The sequence below is a fragment of the Hemicordylus capensis genome, chromosome 1 (assembly GCF_027244095.1).
Source record: "Hemicordylus capensis ecotype Gifberg chromosome 1, rHemCap1.1.pri, whole genome shotgun sequence".
Classification (NCBI taxonomy): domain Eukaryota; kingdom Metazoa; phylum Chordata; class Lepidosauria; order Squamata; family Cordylidae; genus Hemicordylus; species Hemicordylus capensis.
Window position 1 is genome coordinate 388,140,529 of NC_069657.1, and position 25,988 is coordinate 388,166,516.

A 25,988-nucleotide genomic window follows, 5' to 3' on the forward strand; every position below is an offset into this window, starting at 1 on the left:
TGAGTCGGTGACCACAGAGCCCTGTGGTTGTCTTTGGTAGAATACAGGAAGGGTTTACCATTGCCATCTCTGTCACAGTGTGAGATAATGTATTTCAGCATCTGCCTATATCATGGCTGCCCAATATAGATGTTTCCCATAGTCTGGGAAACGTACCAGCGGGGATTCGAACTGGCAACCTCTTGCTCGCTAGCCAAGTTACTTCCCCACTGCGCCATTAGATGGCAAAATACCGTAAACAAAATCAAATCTATTCAGATCAGTAGTGGAAATGTACACTGTTGTGTCAGCTCAACATTCCATCAGCATAATCTTATACACTTCAATGGTGCAGCAAGTCCTTGTGTGTGATTCATGCACAGTGCGGTGAAGTTATGCATGTCCTGTGGGGAACTCAATATTACAGGGAGAATGAGGAAAAAGTCAAGATGTGTTGTTGGCAGTTCTGTATCTCTCAGAATATCTAGTTCAACCCTGTGGAAAACTTATATTTCTGAAGCTTTTAATTTTCTGACATAATTATATATTTGCTACATTAAACAATCACACGTTCTGTGCTCACTTAAGAAGTTCTTAAAATGGCTTCGGACTAAGATGGAGATGGTTAATCAAGTAGATGAATGCCTAGGGCAATGTAAAATTGTTTACTTTGTCCCCCATTACATCCTGCTGTGAAGTTCAGTCTGGGTAGCTATGGCACCATTTCTGTGATACCCAAAAGGAAGTATCTTGTTTGTTTTGAATCTGTCTATTTTCTTGACTTGCTATCCTTTTTGTGACCAACACGGGAGTTGTTTGAAGCTGTACAGTGTGAGAGCCCCACATTGCTTCAGGCACCTGATCAGGCATTATTGTCAATGTTACCTATCCTAAGCTCTCCCTTGGTTAAGGAGAATGAATGACTATGGATGGGTGTTATTTGGTTTTTTTATGCTTGTTATGTTTTTGACTGCCATTTTGGGTTTTATTATTGGTTTTGGATGGTCCTGGCATGTTGGCTTCTTGGAGGGGGGTGTTGAGGGGGAGGCAGGAGGGTACTAAAGATCTCTACAGTGGCGGGCTATGGAAGCTATGGCAGGAGGAGGGGAGTTAGCCATTCCAGGAGAAGGGGACCTTGCAATTTAGGTCCAGTACCTGCTTCTGACTCCCCTTCCTCATTCCTGGGGCCAGGTGACAGGATTGCTGGTTCTAATGGTCTTGAGTTTTTGTTGGTTAATGCCAGGTCAGTCCATAATAAGACCACCTCCATTCATGATTTGGTATTGGAGTATAGGGCTGACCTGCCTTGCATTACAGAGACCTTGTTAGACACGGATAGGGATGTTGCCCTGTCTGAGATATGCCCACCGGGTTTCCAGGCGCTTTACCAGCCCCAAGACCATGGCCGGGGAGGTGGAGTCGTGGTGATTGTTAGAGATAATCTTGCAGCATTCAGGGGCTCTGATCCGAGGGTGACGGGTTGTGAGTGCCTGTTTGTGGTGTTTGGCCTTTGTGACAAGGTAGGGCTGCTGTTGGTGCACCAACCGCCCCGCTACCCTTGAGTGGCCCTCCAAGAGTTCCTTGACCTTGTTGCGGGGCTCATGGTTGATTTCCCTAGATTTTTAGTCTTGGGAGATTTCAACCTACCTGCCCTGGGTGGGAGTCAGGTGACTGCTCAGGAGTTTGTGGCCTCCATGGCAACCACAGGCTTGTCACAATTAATCTCAGGCCCAATTCATATTGGTGGCCACACATTAGATCTTGTCTTTGCCTCAGAGCAGTGGCAACATCATCTGAGGGTGGGGGATATAGTCATCTTACCCTTAAGAACAGAAGAACAGCCCTGCTGGATCAGGCCCATGGACCATCTAGTCTAGCATTCACACAGTGGCCCACCAGATGCCACTGGGAGCCTACAGGCAGAAGTTGAGGGCATGACCTCTCTCCTGCTGTTGTTCCTCTGCAACTGGTATTGAGAGGCATCATGCCTCTGAGGCTGGAGGTGGCCCACAGCCACCAGACTAGTAGTCATTGAGAGACCTGTCCACCGTGAATTTGTCTAAGCCCCTTTTAAAGCCATCCAAGCTGGTGAACATCACCACATCCCATGGCATAGAATTCCATAGATTAATTATGTGCTGTGTGAAAAAGTACTTCCTCTGGTTGGTCCTAAATTCAGTTTCATGGGGTGACCCCTGGTTCTAGTGTTGTGAGAGAGACATAAAATTTTCTCTCCACTCCATGCATAATTTTATACACCATGGCTATACACCCTTGCAACGGTCAGATCACTTCCTGGTATGTTTGCATATCCTGTATGCATATCCTGTATGTTTGCAGCTCCTGTACTTCGCAGGGGCGATGTACCCATTTTATCTGTCCGCCCCAGGTGCTTAATGGATCTGGTTAGATTCCAGAGGGCGCTTGGGCAATTTCCCAGCAATCTTGTGGGCAGCTCTCCAGCATGGCTCGTTAAAGCTTGGAATATCGTGGCCATGAGAGCGCTGGATGAAATTGCTCCTAAGCGGCCTTTCAAAGTCTGTAGGTCTCATGCCCCTTGGTCTTCAGAGGAGCTAAGCGGCATGAAACAGGTCAAAAGACACCTAGAGCGATGCTGGAGGAAAACTGGGAGCGAAGATGATCAAACATCGCTGCATTCCTGTTTCCAGGATTATACTATGGCAATGAGAGTGGCAAAGACTGTTTATTTATCCGCTCTTATTGCATCAGCAAAATCCTGTTTGGTGGCCTTATTTTGGATCACCCATATCCTTTTGGGGAAATGGGAGAAGGAAAAACTTCCGATGGGCCACTGTGACATTTTTGCCAAATTCTTTGCCAATAAGGTTGCTTGTCTCTGTGTTATGTCCATTGAAGTGATGGAGTTAAGGTCTTGTGATGTCATTTGGGATATGTTTGAGCTTGTGGAGGCTAATGATGTGGATAGGGTTCTGTTTGGTATGAGTACAGCATCTTGTTCACTTGATCCTTGCCCCGCCTTGATTCGTTGGGCTGGGGGCGGGGTGAGGTCCTGGGTCCAGGAGCTAGTGAATTCATCACTCAGGGAGGGAGAGGTTCCTCTAGCTTTGAAAGAAGCAGTGGCCCACCCTCTCCTGAAGTCTTCTTCCTTGGACCCAGAGATATTAGATAATTTTAGACCTATCGCCAACCTTCCCTAGATGAAGACTCCTAGATGAAGTGGATTTTCTTAACCCTTTTCATTCGGGGTTTAGGCACAGCACAGAAATGGCATTGGTTGCTCTGGTGGATGACCTCTATCGGAGCTTCAATGAGGGGAGCATGCCTCTCTTGGTTCTATTAGATCTCTCAGTGGCTTTTGATACTATCAACCATGGTGTCCTTCTGGATCGTCTGCGGGGTTTGGGAATCGGGGGCACAGTTTTAAACTGGTTCCATTCCTACCTTAGTGGATGATTTCAAACAGGTTGCATCAGAGGTGAGTGTTCTAGCCCATGACCTCTCTCTTGTGGAGTGTCGCAGGGCTCAGTCCTTGCTCCCATGCTTTTTAACATCTATATGAATCCACTGGGTAAGGTCATCCATCGGTTCGGGGTGAGGTATCATCAGTATGCTGATGATACTCAATTGTACATTGCCACCCCAATCCAAGAGTGCTGTGAATGTGTTGGCCCAGTGTCTGGAGGCTTTAAGGGTTTGGATAGGTCAAAACAAGCTCAGGCTTAATCCCTCCAAGACAGAGTTGCTCTTGTTCAGTTCTCCATCTGACCAGGTTCCGGTTTCAAATGTTTCTCTTGATGGGGTCATGCTCCCCTTGAAAGAGCAGACTCGTGTTTTGGGGGGTCATCCTGGATTCACGGTTCCTTCTGGAACAGCAGGTGGAATCCATGGCCAGGAGAGCCTTTGCCCCGCTTCGTCTGGTGCGCCAATTGTGACCTTAGCTCGACCAGCAGGCCCTGGCAACTGTAGCTCATGCCTTTGTCACCTCTCGGTTGGACTGTTGCAATGCGGTCTACCTGGGGTTCCCTTTGACGATGACTCAGAAGGTTCAGCTGGCTCAAAATGCCGTGGCCTGACTGCTTATGGGCAGCAGAAAATATGATCATGTTTCAGCTTTGTTGAGGTTGCTACACTGGCTACCAGTTCACTTCTGGGTCCAATTCAAAGTGCTGGTTATCACCTATTAAACCCTTCAGGGTTTGGCGCCTGTGTACCTTCAGGCCTGCCTCCCCCGTCCAACTTTGACCCACCCTGTGAGGTTGTCTCAGGTGGGCTTTCTCAGAGTTCTGGGCCCAGGGGAGGTATGGGGCTTGCAGGAGGGCCTTCTCTGTTGCAGCCCCCTCCTTATGGAACACTCTGCCTCTTGATATTCTTAATGCTCCCTCTCTTCTGCTTCTGAAAACTTATCTATTTTTCCAGGCTTTTATCGTATGTGTGTGTGTTCTTTTTTGTCTTCGCTGTTGTTTTAATTTATGTAAACCGCCTCGAGTCTAAGGAAGTCAGGCGGTCAATAAATTTGCTAAATAAATAAAATAAAATAAAATAATCCTAAAGTAAAGTATTAGTTGTTCCTCATAGAAACTGTGTGCTATTACAAGCATGTTTAATTTCTTAGCAGCATGCTCTAACAAACTGAGATTGCCTCATGGACAACTGATTTGGCTTGGCCATTAAATCTCAGCTCCGTGTGACTTGAAAATGAGTGTATTCCTCTTTATGTTGTTAGAAATTAAGTTTGGGATAATTTGCTGGGTGTGTGTTTGTGTGTATTGTATGGCGTAATGGACAATAATCTTGTCAGATTTCCGGGTTATTTATCCCATTGCTCTTATAAGCAACAGAGGACCCTGGTGCATTGAAATCTCTAACAAAATACTTTGTTACACACACACACACACACACACACACACACACAGAGTGCATGCTCAGCACCACACATGTTTTTAAGTGGAAATTTTTTGAATGGTTGACGTATTTGTGTTGTTATGAATACTTGGTGGCACTTGCCCTGAAACACTGCTGTGTAGATGTATTTTCTTACACAACCCATCTCCAGTGAAATCAGATAAACCACAGAGACTAAATGGAGGGACACGGAGGCAACAAGAATTCCTCTCAAGTCACACTACACCTCTTGTGTCCAGACTAATCAGCAGCTCATTAATCAATGCTTATTTAAAATAGATTAAGTTTCAAATCACTTTCTCTCCAAATAGGATGGAATTGTTTCTTTTTACTTCCACCCCACAACTGCCACTGTTTGGTTTTCAGCAACACAAATAAGCATTTAAAAACCTAATTCAGAAAGGTGCGAACCCAGATATTCATACTTTGGCTGACATATCGTGCAGTGCCCTGCAAGTGTTGCGAGCACTGTGGGAACTACTGCATGTACATAATACTGCATTTGGCACAGTTGTGCAAGAGTGCTCTTGTGGAAACGCAGGAATTGTGTGAGTGGAGTTACATGATGCATGGCCATTGGAAATAATGGCTGCCCATCGCGCAATCCTATTCACGCCATTTCTGCATTTCTGAGAACACTCATGTGCAACTGCATCAAACACAGTTTTACAAGCATGCAGCAGTTCCCACAGTGCTCATAACAGTGCTCATAACACCCATGGGATGCTGCACAGTATATCAACCGTTGTAGAACTCATATCACAATCAAGTCCATGAGGCAGATGCCTGGATCTTTCAAAAGGAGAACTGATCTGATTCCAGAATCATAGCTAGTAGAAATCTTAAATGATTGGTCATGTACCAGGGAAAGAGACACAAACAAGGCAAATCCCAGGGTAAGAACTCCTGCCTGAAATTCTGGAGCGACACGACTACAGCTGTCAATGGATAGTAAAATCTATTTGTTTGTGGAGCAACGGAGGAAGATTTCCGCATCAACATTATTTTATTTTGAGTTTAAAAATATCTATGTATTCAGCTCACTCTCACCACTCATTGGCACAAAACTAACTTCTAATAGCCAAGATAATCCATTTAAAATCTGGTTCACTCTGAGCTCAAATTCTCTTAATCTCTTCATGTAGGTCCACTGCTGTAGCCATCAAATGGAAGATAAGAGAACTACATATTTCCCATCTGTCTCTCACTGCTGTGTTATTCTAAGGAAGGAAACATAACTCCCTCTCCCTGTTTTCTCAGAGGGGACCCTCTCCCTTCTCTTTTTTCCTTCTTTCCACCCTTCCCCCAAATTTATGACTATTTCTGGTTTGATTTGTGTTCTCAGTAGTTACTGGTACTGAGACAGATGTTTAAATGACCTACAAGTTGGAGTGCTAAAATTTTGCCCCAGTCAACATTTCGCTAATAATGATGATGATGATGATGATGATGATGATGTGTTTTCAAAACTTGTGCAAATAGACAGGTTCCAAATGTTGATGTTATGTGTTTCTTTGGGTTGTTTGGGGTCCCAAACACATGTGCTCCATTACTAAGATAACCTTCTTTCATTCCAAAGAACAGAATGACTCCCAAGATATAGGTGTTGGCCATCTTTGTAGCAGGAATAGTAACAGCAGTGCTCTATACTGAGCTACTACTATGTGCAAAACTACCATGATCTCTGACTCAGATTCCATGTTCCCCTAGCAAAATGACTTCAGTGGTGTTACGGACACTGATTAGTGGATCTCCAGTTGTGAACTAAGCCGTCAGAATTAACTTCTTTTGAACTGTTGCTGGGCTTTTGTCCTGAGTACGGTTTTGAGTTTTGAATGGGCCAGATTAGTGCTGCCTGGCTCCCCTATTATCTACTGTAGTGGTGGTGAACATCTATTGCATGCAGAAGGTCCTAGGTTCAGTCCCTGGTATGCCCAGATAGGGCTGGGAAAGATTCCTTGGAAGCTATAAACTGCAAGGCAGTAAAGAGAATCCTGATCTAGATGGACCGATGTCCTAACTCAGTATGAGGCAGCTTCACATATTCATCACTTCAGTGTACAGGTGGGACCTCATTACAGATCCAGGTACAGGTGGACTACAAAATGGCTCCTTTCAGCAGGAAAGGAGGTCATTTCTGGCTGCCTAGGAACCACGGTTATTACCCCTTTTATTAACCGTGTATAATGAGGTTGGGTCACTATTGCCCAGCCGTGGATATGTCAAACGTGTGTGCCAAGGTCCACCTGCAATTAGCTTTGTGAACTGTATTCCCTTGATTTGTAGTGTTTATTTATGATAATTGTGGGTAATGTCATGGGGGATCTCCCTATTTTGCTGCTGAGGTTATTGCTTTCCACTTTACCTTCTTTCTTTCTCATTTCTTTTGGTACTTCAAGACCTAGGATATGTTTGAGCTCTGCTAGCCAAATAATATAGCTCTGATACATTTGGGGAGATTTAGGGGTTGGTTTTTTCCTCCTTCACTTGAGTGTGATTGAAGAGTCAGTTTACACTTTAGGGATTCCACTTTGAATCGGTCCAGCTGGCAGATCATTTGCATTGAAGCTGCTCTGTATGCAGACCAAGCATTTTTCTTCACTGCATGCAAACATTTCACCTGTGGCAATAGCAGCCACTTGAAATGACTAAAGCAGACAAGCAAGTTGAGGTGATGAGGCCACCAAGTGGTAACTTTTTAAAAAGAAAAAGTAAGATAAAGGTAAAGTGTGCTGTCGAGTCGGTGTCAACTCCTGGCACCCACAGAGCCCTGTGGTTTTCATTGGTAGAATACAGGAGCGGTTTACCATTGCCTCCTCCCTCACAGTATGAGATGATGCCTTTCAGCACCTTCCAATATCACTGCTGCCCGATATAGGTAGTGCTTGTTAATTTTGTATGCCATGCTCAGTCCAAACTACATAGATAGAGTGAGAGATGCTACGTCCTTGCTCACCCCTATTTCCAAGAAATTAAGGATGCAATGAGCCACAGTCTTAGCATGTAGCTGTGACGGGGAGACCAGACCAATGAAAATGTCACCTTGGAATGGTTCCAGTATCTTACTACTGTCGTGGTTTTGTATGAATCCCCTTGTGGAGGGCACCACCACAATAGGCCCTGTGTATAAACAACTCACTGCCACCAGGTAGTATTCTTTTGACTGGTTCTACCACCCAGCCTCTGAAACCGCTGTCCCTCAGCTTTACAAGAAGGCAGAGAGGTTATTTAGGCAAGTAGCCATGGGGTGTGGAAAAGGACAGAGACACTATTGAAGCCATTTTTAAAAACACAAGAAAAAGTTTATTTGGCTCAAAATCTTCTTTGTTTCAAAACAGTTCAGTAACATCAGGTAAAAAATAGGGGGGGAAGTCAGGTTGAGCAAAAGTATAAGAAAAGTATAGAATAATTACTACTACTTATATGCCGCTTTTCAAAGTTTCCAAAGCGGTTGGAAACTTTGAAAAGTTTCCAAAGCGGTTTACATAGATAGATAGATAGACAGACAGATAGAGGTGGTTTTCTGTCCCCAAAGGGCTCACAGTCTAAAAAGAAACATAAGGTAGACAGCCACAGGAGGGATGCTGTGCTGGGGTTGGATAGGGCCCGTTGCCCTCCACCGGTTAAACCAAGATCGATGACCCAGACCAATAGTAGCGATGTGCACGGAATAGGATTTGCGTTTTGTTCTGAGCCCTTCAAACCTATCTGTTTGGCCTAGCCTTCCGGGGTTTTTAAACTGTAAAGGCTTGGTCTGGTTTTCCAGGGTTTTTAAAAACTGCTTTAAAGTTTTAATTGTTAATGGTTTGGGTTTTTAAAAAAAAATAGTTTCTGATTTTAACTGTTAAAATGATTTTAGTTTTTATTTTAATGTAAATCACCCTAAGCCACTTTTGGAAGGGTGGTATAGAAATCAAATCAAATCAAATCAATCAATCACAGGCCCAAGGTCCATACAGTCCAGCATCCTGCTTCACAAAGTGCTTACCAGATGCCTCTGGGGAGCCCACAGACAAGAGGTATGTGCATGCCTTCTCTCCTGCTGTTGCTCCTGTGCAACTGTTATCGAGAGGCATCGTGCCTCTGAGGCTGGAGGTGGCCAACAGCCACCAGACTAGTAGCCACTGATAGACCTGCCCACCATGAATTTGCCTAAGACCCTTTTAAAGCCACCCAAGCTAGTGGCCATCACAGCCCATGGCAGAGAAGTCCATAGATTAATTATGTGCTGTGTGAAAATGTACTTCCTTTTGTCAGTCCTAAATTTCCTGGCCTTCAGTTTCATGGGATGACCCCTGGTTCTAATGTTGTAAGAGAGGGAGGAAAATTTCTCTCTGTCCACTCTCTCTACTCCATGCAGAATTGTATAGACCTCTATAATGTCTCCCCATAGTCACATCTGTTCCAAACTAAAAACCCCTAGATGCTGTAGCCTTACCTCATAAGGAGAGCCAGCGTGGTGTGGTGGTTAGACTGCTGGACTAGGACCGGGGAGACCCGAGTTCAAATCCCCATTCAGCCATGAAACTAGCTGGGTGACTCTGGGCAAGTCACTTCTCTCTCAGCCTAACCTACTTCACAGAGTTGTTGTGAAAGAGAAACTCAAGTATGTAGTACACCGCTCTGGGCTCCTTGGAGGAAGAGCGGGATATAAATGTAAAAATAAATAACAATAACAATAATAATAATAAGAAAGAAGGTATTCCAGGCCCCTGACCGTCTTGGTTGCCCTCTTCTGCACTTTTTCCAGTTCTAGAATGTCTTTTTAAAGATACGGTAACCAAAACTGCATGCAGTACTCCTAATGTGGTCACACCATAGATTTGTATACGGGCATTATTATATTAGCATTTTTATTTTCGATCCCCTTCCTAATTATCCCTAGCATGTGATTTGCCTTTTTCACTGCTGCTGTGCATTGAATCAACACTTTCAACAAGCTGTCCACCACAACCCCTAGATCTTTCTTGGTCAATCACTGACAGCCCAGACCCCATCGGCATATATGTGAAGTTGGGATTTTATTTTATTTTTTTGCACCAATGTGCATTACTTTACACTTGCTTTCATTAAACCACATTTGCCATTTTGTCACTCATTCATGGAACAGAATGCAAATGCCCAGAGTTCCATCAGAACAATGAATTGAACCGGTTGTTCTGATGGAACAAGCTCGGAATGCTTAGAGTGTTCCAAACTCCATTTTGGACCACGAGGGCAAATGGCTGCTGCTCATGCACAGAGGTCGGAAGAGCACCATAGGCAGGGCAGCCTCTGCACAAGATGCTGGGCAGGGAGCTGCTGCTCCTGGGGGCTGGCAGGTGCAAGTGGTAACCATGTGGTGATTTTTAAAGGGACCTCCCTCCTCCCTCCTCGCTGCCTACCCTGGCACCGGCATCACAGGCCACCTGGCACTCGGAACACTTTGAACATTCTGACTTGGAATGGGACCATTCAGCCCCGAGCTCGAAATAGGCCCTTCGTTTAAAGGGTATTCTGTTTTGAGCTCAAAGCACTCTGAACAGTCCATTTCGTGTCAAAACGTTTCGCGCTCAAAACGTCCTGCACATCCCTAACCATAACCTATACAAACTAGGCTCAACATCAGTCTGAAAAGGAGTGCAAGGGATAGCTTCTCCCAGAGCTGCCTCCTTTTCCCTGCTGTAGGCCACGCGCCTTCACTACTACCACCTAGCAGTTTCTCCCTTTCCTAGGCTGCAGTGATTCCAGCTCAGTGATTTTAAGCTCTCTGCCACTGACTGCCCCAGTCAGCTTTCTCCTGCAGCGTACTTGTCTCTTCACTGTTCCAGTTGTCTCTCTCTGAGTCTTACTCCTACTCAGCTCTAATTCCAATGTTAACTAACTTTCTGCTGCAGGCAAGCCTCCTTTTATTCCTGTTCCCCCCCCCCATCCCTCCAATCTTTCTAAACAAACCAATCAAAGCAAACTCAAGTTCCCTCCATTTTTTAAAAAATACCCAATCAAACCAAACCCTCTCTTTCCTCTAACATTTAAACAATAAAACTCTTTCCCTACGAACGAAGTTGTAGAACAGAAACTGTGAACTTTTGACACCTGCACAACTTTTCAACACTGAACATAGACAGTAAGCAAATACAAAAAAAATCTATAACACACAAAGAAGCGGCTCAGGCCTTATTCCTGCACCCCCCTATTCTGGATACATAGTATAATAATGTTTCACCACCTGTGCACTAAACACAACCAAAGCTTTGCAATGGAGAGATGTAGAACATGTATATGTGTTTGAAGGATTGCAGTATTGTAGAGTGTGTGTTCAGAGTCGAGTGAATCAGAGGTAGTATTTCTCACTCTTGCTTCCTAGTGGCATTCTTGTGCATGCTGCAAGCTCTTTTTTGTGGAAATGATTGAGAGGTTTGCTTTTCTTTTTTAATAATGTGCTCATTCATATTCTTTAGGTTCTCAGAGACGGAGGCTCATTCCAGCTTTATCACTTGACACAGCCTCTCCTATAAGGAAACCTACGAGCCCAGCAGTACGCTGGGTAGATGGGCCCCTGAGAAGTGCCCAGAGAGGAATGGGAGAGCCCTTTGAGATCAAAGTCTATGAGATTGATGATGTGGAGCGGCTCCAGCGGCGACGCACAGGGGACAGCAATGTAAGAAACCCCGAATAGACTAGTTCCCAGTTCTTAATGGTAAAGATGTTGGTTTTGTCTTATTGTATTCTCTTCGTGTATGTGGATTTCTATTAAAATTTAAAAGGAAATTTTTAATTTTTCTATTAAAAAGGAAATTTCTATTTCCTTTTGGCTGTGTGTGTTCCTTAACCAAAGTTTGCTAATAAATCAAACTATATCCTATGGGACAGGCTAAAAAATAAATTTCAGATAGAATCATCATACTTTCTTCTTGAAGAAGTTATAAGAACCCTGATAAGATGGGGTGATGCAATGCTGGAGAAAGTAATTGCTGTCTGTCCATTTTCACAGTAACCACAAACCCTAGCTGAAATCTGAGCTGCCCGATCCACAGATATCTATTTCTGTGGAGACACACACATTATTGTTGCATTCCCCAATTCGTGTCAACACAGTGAGTAGATCCACATGCACAAGAAGAAAGCATGCAGAAAATTGCTCCCTCCTTGGAAGTGGTGGGAAGCCCTTGCAAAGAGGGGAGCTTCATTCAAACTTCTTCACACATAAAGAATCTCTGGCTCAAGTTGTTTGTAGGGGTGTGCAATTCGGATTTTCGGGTGATTCGGCTCGGACCCGAGCCGAATCACCCCCGTTCTGTTTTGTGCCCGAATCTGGGTCACCCGAATCACCCTTGATTCGGTTTGGATTCGGATTTAATCCGAATCCGAATCTGAATCGATTCGGGGGGGTAAAAAGGGGCCCAGGGGCAAAATTTTGGGGTGGGGTGGTAGTGCCCAATGGGTAGAGTCTACCACCCCAATTTCAGGGGGATTGGGCAAAGTCCTGATTTTTTGTGAATTTTTAAAGTTTTAGTGACTTTGGGGCAGTTCGGGGGCATAGCATGGGATTTGGGCAAAAGGAGTGGGGTGGGGTGGTAGTGCCTAATGGGTGCAGGCTACCACCCCGATTTCAGGGGGATTGGGCAAAGGGCTGATTTTTGGTAAATTTCTGAAAATTTCATGTCTTTGGGGCAGATTGGGGCATATTGGGGCAGAAAGTGGGGGCTGGGGCAGAATAGTGGGGTGGGGTGGTAGTGCCTCATGGGTTTTTTCTGAGGTGTGAATTCTCATTCTATCATAGCAAATGAGATTTTTTTCAATTAAACAACTCTCATGACCCCACTTTCACTTTTTCACACTTTCCTTTACTATGAATAATATGAGGAAGTAATCAATTTAGCACACTTCACCTTATGAAGACAAACCTCATACAAATAAATTCACCATAATTCACCCCTCTGCCCAATCACTCTTAAATTGGGGATGGGTGGTAGCCTCCAGCCATCAGGCACTATCTACCAGCCCACCCCACTCCTTTGGGGCAGATCCACTTTCTGCCCCCAATCTGCCCCAAAGACACCCAAACTTCAAAAATTCTCAAAAAATCAGCCCTCTGCCCAATCCCCCTGAAATTGGTGTGGTAGCCTCCACCCATGAGGCACTACCACCCCACCCCACTATTTTGGGGCAGATCCACTTTCTGCCCCCAAACTGCCCCAAAGTCACCAAAACTTCAAAAATTCTCAAAAAATCACCCCTTTGTCCAAACCCCCTGAAATTGGGGTGGTAGCCTGCACCCATGAGGCACTACCACCCCACCCCACTATTCTGCCCCAGCCCCCACTTTCTGCCCCAATATGCCCCAATCTGCCCCAAAGACATGAAATTTTCAGAAATTTACCAAAAATCAGCCCTTTGCCCAATCCCCCTGAAATTGGGGTGGTAGCCTGCACCCATTAGGCACTACCACCCCACCCCACTCCTTTTGCCCAAATCCCATGCTATGCCCCCGAACTGCCCCAAAGTCACTAAAACTTTAAAAAATCGCCAAAAATCAACCATGAACCGAATCACCCGAATTTTTTGTGCCCGAAATTCGGGTGATTCGGCTCGTGCCCGAAAAAATTCGGGGGGCATCGGGGGTGATTCGGTTCGGCCCCGAATCACCCGAAATTGTTCGTTTCAGGCACAGATCGTTCTGTGCCCGAAATTTTTTGCACATCCCTAGTTGTTTGTACAAAGCAGTTAGACAATAGCTGTGCTGAGAAGCTGAGATACGGTATTCCACTTCTTAGAGAAACAAGTGCCCTAAGAAGTTACCCAATAGCACTACTGTGAACTGAGGATTCAAGGAACACATTATATTGCCAAATATGTGGTCTCAATTTGCTTTTGCTGAAATAACAGGAGTGTGAGGATGAAGTTTACTTACCCTGGGAGAATTAGTGATCAGGAAGGAAGAGCACTTGGCTCACAATGCCTGCTGATTCTCCCCTGCAAATGCCACACACTCACACACACTGGGTTATTTTTCCTCAGAAGGGCTCACTTCTGGTTCCAAACATTAGCTGAGAGAGGAGGGGACTCACTAGGTGGTGTGTATGTAGGGGAGCACTGGTGTGGTGGGGAAGGATTAAGCACTCCTATCCCCCCCCCGATTCTCCCCTACAAATCCCTCTTCAGCCCGCTTGAGCATTATGGGGGAAATATGGAGTTGGAAACCTCATCCTTCCCCTGTAACTTCTAGTTTAGCTTTCAGAATTGTAGCCTTAGAGCAGACCTGCTCAACCTAGCACCCCCCCGCCAGCTATTTTTGGTCTACAACTCCCATAATCCCCAGCCACAGGAGTGGCTAATAGCCAGGGATTATGGGAGTTGAAGGCCAACATCTGCAGGAGGGTCAAAGTTGAGCAGCCCAGCCATAGAGGTTACTCTTCTCTGAGATAGTTTGATTGCTTTACGATGTGACATAACAGTTGGAACATCTAGAGAAATATATTGTGGAAATGTTTTCCTTTGAATAAGGAATTTGATAAGGTGTCTGCTCTGTGCCAATAAAAAGAACACAATAGCCAAATGATGCCTTCAGTGTTGGAGAGTTTCTTCAGTTAATTCCCAATTACTTCATTTATTGAGTTCCCTAATTGTTACTAGCATAGAGAAAACAATTTGGCTGGCAGAAACTAATCTGACATTGGATTTTCCTTTCCTCTCTTTTGGTTCTTCCTTTCATATCTCTTGTTGGGTAGGAGGTGATTTGCTTCAATGCTAAACTGAAAATCTTGGAGCACCGGCAGCAGAGAATCGCGGAGGTCAAGGCCAAATACGAGTGGTTAATGAGGGAGTTGGAAGTGACCAAACAGTACCTGATGTTGGATCCTAATAAGTGGCTCAGTGAATGTAAGGTTTGACTGCCTGCACTTGATTTATTTCATTGACACAGAAGAGTGTACTGGTGCTGTAGCTCAGTTGTGAGCTGCAATGTTTGTAAGCAAAGATTGGCTTGACATTTGGCTCGGGGCAGATTCAGATGGATTATGTTTCTAGACCCATTTCCATATATTAAACTATGACAGTAGACCCAAGTGGGCCTAATTTGCTCAAGAACCGAATCCGCAAATTATAGAGCACAGTAGTGGGAAATATTGCCATCACTAGATTAACGCTTATATGTCTCACTCCACAGCTCCTGAAAATGAGATTTTTCCCCCCTTTTCTTTTGCCTTCAGATCACTCAGACATATGAATTATATTATAAATCTGCTCTCCTGCTGTGAAATAATACTTTAAGGCAAACCTGACCCTTGGTTGCAGTGACTTATGTCAGTGGGTAATTTTGGTTCTTTGCATGTTGTCAGAAAAGGATAATGTTCATACCATTCAGTCATAAAGGGATTAAATAATCCCTTATTCAAATTATGAGATTTCTAAAGAAGAAAATAAAATACAAATGATGAAGGCACAATCAACATTTCATACTGGTGAAAGAACCTCAGCTTCAAAGAGTTAAAATATGTAAAGGAAAATTATTTTGCTACTGCCTGCTTGGAGCTCAGACCATGCAGTTTAGCTGTATATGGTCCTTATAATGGGCAGTTTTCTGGGCTAGTAAAATCTGATCTCATATGCACTATTTTATGTTAACAAAGAAGAAATTTGTTAAGTGGCATGGGCACGGCTCAGACATAGAAGTGGCCTTTGGAGGCTGCTTGGTATGACCTACTGATGATAGGAACATAGGCAGCTGCCATATACCGAATCTGAACATTTGTCCATCTAGCTCAGGATTGTATACACAGACTGGCAGCAGCTTCTTCAAGGTTGCAGGCAGGAGTCTCTCTCAGCCCTATGTTTGTGATGCTAGGGAGGGAGCATCCAGATGCTCTTCCCAGAGCAGCCCCATCCCCTAAGGGGAATTTCTTACAGTGCTCCCAACATGTAGTCTCCCATTCAAATGCAACCAGGGCAGAACATGCTTACCAAAGGGGACAGTTCATGCTTGGTACCACAAGACCAGCTTTCCTCCCCTATGATGATGGTGGTGATGATGATTCTTTAAGTGCCTACATTAACAACTGGGACATCAAAACACAACAGGGGTTCTCATACTTATTATATTAAAGGTGAGACACACAAAGGAAGGGGATTGGAAGGAAAACTTAAGAGGAGGGAGCGTGGATTTGTTTACTTGACTGTAGCCCTATGGAGACATTACATTGTTCATGTGTGCAGCTGTCTCTACACATGTACATGGTTTTTGTGTGAGTGTGTATGTGTTCAATTTAAAAGTGAGCAGGTCCCCTTAAATACAGGGTACAGATAGAAAATGTGCTACTTCTAAATAAATAAATAAATAAATAAATAAATAAATAAGTATTATTTCTCTATGTAAACTGCTTTGGAACCTTTTGTTGAAAAGCAGTATATAAATTGTTGCTGTTGTACTGTACATGCATTGAAGATAAGGCATGAATAACGATATGTATGTGTATACACTGTTCATGTGTTAAAATAACATGTGAATAGGTCTAATTTCAGAACAAAGAGGCGAGGTAACAGGCATTCATATCCAGTTGGGACCAGGTTCACCATCTCTTACTTGAGTTAATTCTCTGAGGGAGGTGCAACTACCATAGCCAGCTATGCCCCTTTCAGTGCTACTGCAGTCATAGTGCAATTGACATTTGGAACAAGATTCTTGCTGCTCCTTGCACTATTCATTATCTAGCCAATAGCCAGGGCTCTCTCTCTCTGCTCTGGTGTTGTTCCTGGGAGGGAAGGAGGGAGTGCAACTGATCTGTATAACTGTTCAGCATAGGGATAAAACAAAATGGATCATGGAGCATGCTGAAAGCTGGCTAAGCAAGGAAGGCCTGGTTGCTTAAGAAGAACTATTTACACTGATATACCTGTACTCAACAATGAGTACCAACTATAGGTACTAATACTTTGTAGCTGTACTATCATACTGACTGCTACTGTAGATGAGTCAATTTATCATAGTGCCTACTACTTTAAATGAGTCACATTCTTCGTATCTTGTGTAGATTTGGATTCTGACTCAAAATGTCAGACTTACCTCTTGCATTTCATGGCCTTGGGTCTACTGTACTGATGTGTGCATTTGTTAACTGAAGTTAAGACTGCATGCATCTGAGAAAGTGGACTCTAGTCCACAAAAACTTCCACCATAAATCTGTTAGCCTTTAAGGTGCCATAAAACTCTTTATTTATTTGGCTATGATGGATGAATATGATTACTTCTCCAGATAAACTGCTAAGTGTCTCCTAGATTCATTCGTACTTCTTTTCATCCCCCACCCCCGGAGACAATGTTGAACTAGTGTGAACTTCATACACAGCAATTTTCCTATATCAATATCGCTTCCATGCAGGAAAATTTCACATCATATTTATTTTGCCACAATGGGAAGTTACAACCAGGAAAAACAGATGTGTGTTCTCCATATGTAATTGTGTGTACACAGTGACCAATATTTTCACTGACAGTGCAGAGATATTACATGAAAAGCACCTCCTTAATCTAAAATTGTTACTCGCCAGCAACATAAGACCTTCTATAGCACAAGAGTGAGACGTGTTATAGACACTGCCTATTAAAGCACTGCCCCAAACCCTTGCACAAGCTATTACACAAGCATTTTAAGAACAACACTGGCAGCTGTTTCCCTTCTGCTTATGGATCTGTGGCTTCAGCCCACTGAATGGTGCATGTGTATGTCTTAATGAAACCTTAGAAGTATTTGCATCTCTGGCAATGTGCTTGACCTGTCTCTCCACCTGTTTTTGTTTCCTTTCTCACAGTTGACCTGGAACAAGTATTTGACTTGGATTCTCTGGAATACTTGGAAGCTCTTGAGTGTGTGACTGAGCGGCTAGAGAACCGTGTCAACTACTGCAAGGCCCACCTCATGATGATCACTTGCTTTGACATCACTTCCAGGCGTCGGTGAAGAAATAACCTCAAGAATGTTCTGAACTACTGCCACCCCTTTTCTCCCTTATGAACAGCACCCCAAAGACACAGAATGAGGATGAAGGTTGGTGTCACGTTTTGACTGCGTGTGTGAGATTTCCCCCCTCTCTTTTTGCTGAAGAGCGGTACATAAACCGAATAGATGATGATAAGCAAAGACATGAGAAACAAGGATGTGCATTCTCCAAGCCTGAAAGAGCACTTTGAAAAATCTTTAAGGACATGTTTGTAAATAGGAACTGCTGGCAGAAATGACTTCCCCCCCAATAATAACCGAAGAGGGAGAAAGAATGGATGTAGGACCGCTGCTGAGAGCACCATTAAAGTACAAATACACAGAAAGATTGTCTTAAGTGCCTTGCAAATCTTTATTATCCAAACATTTATGTTCATACTTTCTTGTGTACAGATGGTGCTAGTCATAAAAAAGAAAAGAAAAAGACAAAAAATCGAACACCTTTTTGAAATGTATTACAGCCTGTTTTTTCTCTTGGTGTTTTATCCTATTTCTGACTTGCTGTTTCTAAGTAACTTGTGTTTGTAGAAATATTTCTTATCTGATACAGCATATAAATAAATGTTAACTGTTTTTATTGTTGCACCAGAGTATGGCCACTCAAAGAGAAAATCAAATATCCCAGGTTTACCCAGAAATGGTTGACAGTAATGGAGGAGAAGAGGTCCACCTACCCTAGTTACCTAAGAACATAAATGTAGATGTTCTGGCAGAATAGCAAGCCTTTAATTGGTATTGACTTTCCTTGGGAAATTGTTGTCTGCATGTTTTTTTGTTGCTTTTGGCAATCAAATAGGATATTTACAACACCATGTTTTATGGCTATTCTAGAGAAGACTGTAAAGCCCCTACTTCCATTGCTTCATATAATTCCACCACTTTTTTCCCTATTCTGCTTCTATCTTATCTCAGAGATGCATGAATTATAGTTAAGATCCTCCACTTACACCCACCTATTATGAGTGCAAGACAAATGAACATAAGAATTCCTTTGGTCCTTTCCAAGGACCTGCTTATACACAGGATATGAAGATGATAGTTGTCCTCCTGTTCCTTGTCCCCACTTATATTGTAGATGGTCAACTGGTGTTCAAGGAAACAATTTTATTGGGCCCTGATAGCCCTACCCAATTTTCATTATAAAAAGGTTGGCCACAATTAAGTGTAAACACTTAAACGTTACATATTTCTGCTGAGAGTGCTCTCTGCACATGCAGTGGTATGAAGAAGATTGTTCACAAATGTGGTCTCCCTAACAGCTCCAAAAGCCAAAGCTGTGGATATAGAGCTTTTTATATTTTTATTTTTAATTAACTTCTACCAAGTGAGTGTTAGGAAGGGAAAGTGGAGAGAGAGGGAGCAGAGGGCTGGATTTAGCTCCCTAGTCCTCTTTCTCAACAAAGAGCTGCTCATCTGGATTTTAGTTATTTAAAACCATCACCATGCATGATATGCTCCCTCTACTTCTATTAGTACTAAAACGTAATAAGAACATTGTTTGTTTCTAATGAACCACTTCACAAAGGATTCAATCCAATATCTAGATGCAATAGCCAAAACTAATAATAGATTTAGACAAGAAATGCTGTTTCAGGAACATCATATAGCAGCATGATGATTTGCCCCCAACTAGGTAATATTTCCTTGAAGTGAACAATACATCACTGCTGTTTAGGCTTAAAGCTGTAGACAAAGAGAGAGATCAGTATATGCATTTTTCTAGCCAGAGCTGCTCTCCTTTTTAGAAAGATTGAGGCTCTAATTCTGCTTTCTTGTACATTAATCCAATTCCATTTGACTCCCAGCTGGGGAAGGGTGAGTAAAATAGTTAAAATAATAAGGCTGGATGAAACTAGTGCCTGGTTTGATGTGTGAGGAGCAAAGGAAACTTCTTGTAAACCTGTTGCCGGTCTAGGCATGGGCTTTTGGGTAGCTTCTTCATTCATAAGCGTGCAGGTAGAATGTATGCTTTTTTCCAGTTGCCTCCCAATAAGCTATTTGTATCCATCTGCATTAACAAATGCAATATTGCCATGTGTTTTACTTGCTCACCAGCTTTTCTACTGTTTGCCTCCTACGCCTTCCTTGAAATCGGACCCCCTAACTTTTCTCCTGATCAGCTGTTAGTTGGGGCAAGCGAATTAGTGTGTGTGGGGGATTATATCTCCTAATCTTGTTTTCTTCTGGCCATTATTGACATTCCTTGAAATTTCCTGAACAATATTAATGACATAGTAGATAGGAACATAGGAACCTGCTATATACTGAGTCAGACCATTGGTCTATCTAGCTCAGTATAGCTTCCCAAAATCTGAGTTTCCTAGAGCATAACAAAGCATTCTGCCAGGAAATGCAGCACTTCTGAAACTGTGACAAGACATCCACTCAACTGCAAGTTAATTTAAGATAACTTCACTAGACTTCATATTAAGTAGGCTTCTGGCGCAACCAGTCATTTGTAATACCTTTTAAAAATGTGACAAGAGCAGGATAAAGTCATTAAAGTGTCTAGCAGTTCAAGCTCAGCAACATTTCCTAATTAGCTCTTTAATCAGCTATTTTGCTAGCAAGGTAAGCAGGGGATACCTAGAAAATAATGCAGAAAGGGAGAAATAATGCAGAAATAATACATATCTTCATGACTGGTTCACACAACACATTGTGGGTAGTTTTTCCTCCTACCTTGCTTCCACACAGTCACTTCTACCCAGGTTTTCCTCTAACCGTGCTTCCACACAATCAAAAATTGGGAGTACACACAGATCCCAAACCCGGGTAGAACACAGTTTTCGATTGTGCGAATGACCTCATTTTCTTCTACAACAGATCTACACAACTTCTGATCCACTAAGACACATGCAGCCTACCAGTTATATGTAGTTTACTTGGGAAGCTGTGATGCACCTGATGGACTACAATACATGGTTGTGGGGCTGAGTTCTGCATAGTCAGGACAAAAATTATTCCATGATCATTTTGCTGCTAACTAGGTTGCTGCTAACTAAGACCTATCTGGGTTGCTTGCAGAAGATGTTGGAAAATAATATACGTGAACCAGCAAATAATGATGTTGCTTTTAGCATCCATTTAGAAAGACAGAATCAATGGATGACTTTTCTTGATTTCATTTCATTGATTTCCATAACTGCAAGAGAAGAGAAAGTAGATGGGAATTTCACGATAAGATCGAATGATTCAGCAACCTGGGCATATCACATATGTGGTAGAACACAGGCCAATGGCCAATATGTTCTCCATTCATGCAGCAATGAGTGATGCACTGATATAGTTTTATGATAAGTTCCTTATGTTATGCATTGCTGTTTGTGCATAACCACACAGACACACAAAGCTTAGCTGCACCCTCACACAGATTCATCTATGCATTCTATGCTTTCCTAGCTAGTACCCATATACATACAAACACTTGCAAATCTGATCCCTGTATCAAAAGGAGGGTAGAGAGATGGTGGAAATGTTTGTGCATACACTGAAGGCAATGTTGCACAGCATTTCTTAATTGCTAGCCATTCTGACTAGCCCTTCAATTTCCCATATTTTTATTTCCAAACGGTACTAGAAAAAATATATGACTCTCACCATAGGAGACAAATGTTTCTCTTTTTGCTAAGTTTTTGAAAAAAAATGTTCAGGGGAAGGAAAGAGTGGCCTGCATAGATGAATCTGTGTACTGGTGTAGGTTTTATGTGGTTGCATTAGTGTGGTTCCTCACAAGCAGCAAAGCGTAACTTATGAAGCTCATCATAAAGCTATATCAATAAAACCTTTACAACCCCACTCACCAGCAGGCTGGCCATTTATGCCACATTTTATAGAAACTGTATTTTAAAATGAAGATTATGTTATTGTTTCTCCTTGTTCTTCAGCCTGTAAAGCCAAGCTGTTGTGTTTGCCTCATAAAAACCTTGAAAAAAATGTAACATCCATAAAACTGATAGAAATACACTCTCAGGTGTCACTAATTTAAGGATTGATGCTCAGTAGACTACCAGGATTAGCTCTGCTGCACATATTTAGAAACAGAGATAGTATGATCAATACAATAATTAATTAACTAACTTTATTGGTTAGCCACCCCATAACAACTTGTTCTCTAATTTTTGTAATAAAATCTTAGTATTTCTAGCCCCAATACATGGGCTTCTCTGAACTGCTAGCTTGAAAATCCCATGTTGGGGATAGAGTTCTGCCACAGACATTTGGGCACCAAGAACTGTGTTGTGATGTATGCATGTTGTGTGTCGGACATGATGAAAGATGGGTGCAAGAGTGGCAAATATGGCTGCTATCTTATTATGATCATAACCTGCATGTAAAACATTAGACAAATTCTCATTAAACCAGTGATTCACTACCCCAGATGTCAGTGGACAAAGCATCAGCCACATATTTTCAGGTTACTACACTTGGCTATGGTGCATAGCACTGAAGAAGCCAGCAGCTCTTTTGCTGGCTGCGACTCTTTGGCTCACTCCCGGATGTTCTCAACTAATATTAGTAGGGCATAGCATGGCTAATAATGTCCACCTTTTATTAACATTGTATAACGAGATCGGAGCATCCTGTGATCTTTCTTCTTCTCTAACAAACAGTCCAGGAATTATAGCAACCATATTCTTCTGAACTGTTTCCAGCTGGAAGACTTTTATGGAGCAGCTTTCTGTGGCCAATTGAGCAGATGCTGCATGCTTCCCAAAGGAAACCTAATGTGAGATGATCCAAATTAGCCCACAGTATTGGTTTTTAGCAGCAGAGGTGGGGGCACGATTGATCGATGACATTGAAAGCTGTTGATTTTGCACACCATCTCAGGAGTACCGTGTGTTACTGAATTCCTGGCAAACAAATTTAAATGCCGAGTTCTAACCTGATTCATGGCTGTGGCCCAAGAAGGTCATGTTGCAGGAGAATCTGTGGTCAGTTCTTAGGATGAAGCTTGCCTAATTAAAAAAAACAGAAGAAAATGGTGTATTCTTTCAAACTAGCCTCCCAACTTTTCCCAGGAAAATAAATGCTTTTAAAAAGAAACAACTTTGAGTGGTCCTACTCAAATATGGAGCATACTTTATAATGAAATGATGGTAATAAACATGGTGCTGAAAGCAGTTTCAGCTATATCTATATTACATATACTCTCTATATGGATATAGCCACCTTATGTACTGTGTAATATAATGTGTGTGAATGGATATCCAAATGACACACACACTTGCCTAGAGATTTTATGTATACATAGATATTCCTTTTTCTAAATTTTAACACCTCCCCTCTTATCCCTAGCTGAAACTGCTATCTGACATCCATCATCTATTTGACGTATGAAGGACATAATTTATTTGTAAACTCAGGATGTTCTTGCTTTATAGAATTGCTTGTACTTTATAATTTATTTACCCATCATGATTGGAAATGCTTATCTAAGTGCTATGCATTGAAGTGTACATTTGCGGAATCCATTTCATTCTGTCTGTGGCTATGTCCTTTCTCATAGTAACAGTGGTATAATAAAGTCACGTGAGGTTGGAGAGCAGCCCTGGTCATGGGCAAAGTGCTTCTACTGAGTCAGTCATGAGAAGTTCCACAAGAAGACAGATCCATGTATATGGATGTTCTGCTATATCAGCTAAGTTTTTTGGAACAGAAAGAAAAAGAGTAGGAAAGAATGAGAAAAAGACCCACAAAACTCTGCAAGGTGATTGAAAGGATATGTTGAGCCTTTTGCCATTAATATGTAAAGTTTACTGTTTGCTGGCTTAAAAAAAATCTCTTACCTTTTGTGGTATATGAGGTGTGAAACATATTGTCAAAAATATGATGTTTAAAAGATATCAAAATATAGTGGCATTAAATGTTTACTTTATCTTACTAATCCTTGTGCTTCCCAACAAGTCTTGACTAGCATGAAAAAACACGATTGTGCCCCCACAGAGATTTCTAGAGTAGGTTTTTGTTAGCACACTATGCAGTTACTTGAGAAAGAATGTGTACAAGAGAAAACACTGACTTAAACCACCAACACGAATTGAATTCTTGCTGACTCCAACAGCAGGTTGGCGATTAAATGATTCCCTGAGGAAGAAAGAACCAACTACTGAGAGTTTTATGGGATTAAATGATTTGCCCCCAAAATTGTTGCTCACTGCAAAGTCACTGGTTGGCACCACTGCTGTGCTGTAGACAAAGAGAGCTGGCAAGGACCAAGATGCTGCCCAGATCTTCACAATTTTTTTCTTAAGCAGCAGCCAAGTCCATTGGTAAGGCCTAAAGACTCACTGTCTGTTTAGGTTTTCTTGGATTAGAACACACAATCAGAAGAGGGCTGATAAAACACAACTGTTGTTTTCTTTCTCCATAGACTTCAAACACTCAGCTTTCTTTAAGCTGTTCAGCAACCTTGGTCCTTGCTCTTCACTCTGCAGCATATTCCTGATAATTACATGAATTAGACGAATATAGCACACACACACACACGTACGTTCATTCCCAAATTACACACGTCCGTTGGTATATGAGGGTACCTCCTGCTCTTTGTATAAGGCATGTTGTAGATCACAGGCTGTCTTCTTCTGGATCATAGGAAGAATTCCTCTATGTGTAGTGACCATACACCCCTTAGGCTTCCTTCTTGCCAGTAGTATGCAGCCCTTTCTGTCTCTAGACCCTATATATAGTTTTGTCTAAGCCCTAGCTTCCGCATTCTTCAGTTCCCCATCTCCCTTATCTATTGTCTCAGTATCCCACTTTTTCATCCCATTCTTTACTTTGTCCTTTTTCCTTTGGCTACCCTACCCCTTGATCAGCCTTCCAAGCATGTCTCTCCCTCCACACGGCATATAGTCCCTCCTGAAGTTTCTTCAGATCCTCTCTCTGATTGTCCCCTTCTTAGTTCAATTTCCTGGTTGTCCTGCCCTTTTCTTAAAGTCCCATCCTATCCTATCCTGCAGTTTCTGACACCTTGCTTGCCTTCTGCTTTCTTATATCTGACCATTTCCAGTGGGAGGTTTTAAGATACAGCCAAGCTGACAATTTCCCCTTCTTTCACATAACTTTGTTCCCTGAGTAATATTCCAAAGCATCATGCCAGCTTAGCCAAACAGTTTCAAAAGCCTTACCACCACAGGTGCAACACATCAGTATACTAAGTTCACAGTAACATCTGAAAGCCAATGCTCATAAAACAAACAGCTATACCAGCATCAATTCAGACATAATCAAGCATCATCTTAGCTGTTATACTCACGGGGACATAACTTACACCAAGGAAAATTTATCTCTCACTATGTTTTTATATAAATATAAAAAGGTGGGAGATAAGATTGAAGTACCCCACAGGATACCTTCCAAGGGCAGAGAGCACTTAGGAACATAGGAACATTGAAAGCTGCCATATACTGAGTCAGACCATTGGTCTATCTAGCTCAGTATTGTCTTCAAAAACCAGCAGTGGCTTCTCCAAGGTTGCAGGCAGGCATCTCTCTCAGCCCTATCTTGCAGAAGCTAGGGAGGGAGCTTGAAACCTTTTGGGATGGGAGCCCAGAGCGGCTCCCTCCCCTGAGGGGAATATCTTACAGTGCATACACTTCTAGTCTCCCATTCATATGCAACTAGGGCAGACCCTGCTTAGCTAAGGGGACAAGTCATGCTTGCTACCACAAGACCAGCTCTCCTCTCCTTAATTAAAGGTCAGACAGCACCCACGGGACTCAACCCCCAGCAGGCTGGGGATAGGTGACTGCCAAGTCTAATTAGCACTTCCCCAGCACTACCCTCTGGGACCTCCTTGGCAGAACCACAGCAAGGCAGTGCCTAGCCAAGGAGGACACCATGGTCAATGGTATCAAAAGTCAGGCTCCTATCTCCTCAAACTCTCCAACTTTATTCCTCTCACTCACCTCTTTCCTTTCAAAATAGATGATCAGATCTCATCATGCTTTCTGTTCAGACACCCGCCATTTTCTGTACCCTCTGCCCTTTCCACATTGTGCCGCAGCAGCTGTGCCAGTCACCTCCTAGTTCCCGTTGCCATTTTTGCATTTGCTTGAGACATGTTTGTGCCAGCCTCAGAAGACACCATGCAAGCAGCAATGAGGAGAGTGTCTGGTTCATTTTCCAGCAGTATGAGAACTATCT

At 42.8% G+C, this 25,988-nt stretch overlaps 1 protein-coding gene across 4 annotated transcripts in view; it reads left to right on the plus strand.

Moving 5' to 3' along the window:
* Positions 1-23,723, plus strand: part of KIF26B (kinesin family member 26B) — a 495,657-nt gene extending 471,934 nt beyond the window's left edge. For all 4 annotated transcript variants that reach the window (XM_053302151.1, XM_053302160.1, XM_053302178.1 and 1 more), the window contains 3 exons: positions 11,304-11,503; positions 14,574-14,724; positions 17,650-23,723. In XM_053302151.1, coding sequence (XP_053158126.1) covers positions 11,304-11,503; positions 14,574-14,724; positions 17,650-17,798 — 500 coding nt within the window. In that variant the 3' untranslated portion in view covers positions 17,799-23,723. The remainder of the gene's footprint in view (positions 1-11,303; positions 11,504-14,573; positions 14,725-17,649) is intronic.
* The last annotated feature ends 2,265 nt before the right edge of the window (positions 23,724-25,988 follow it).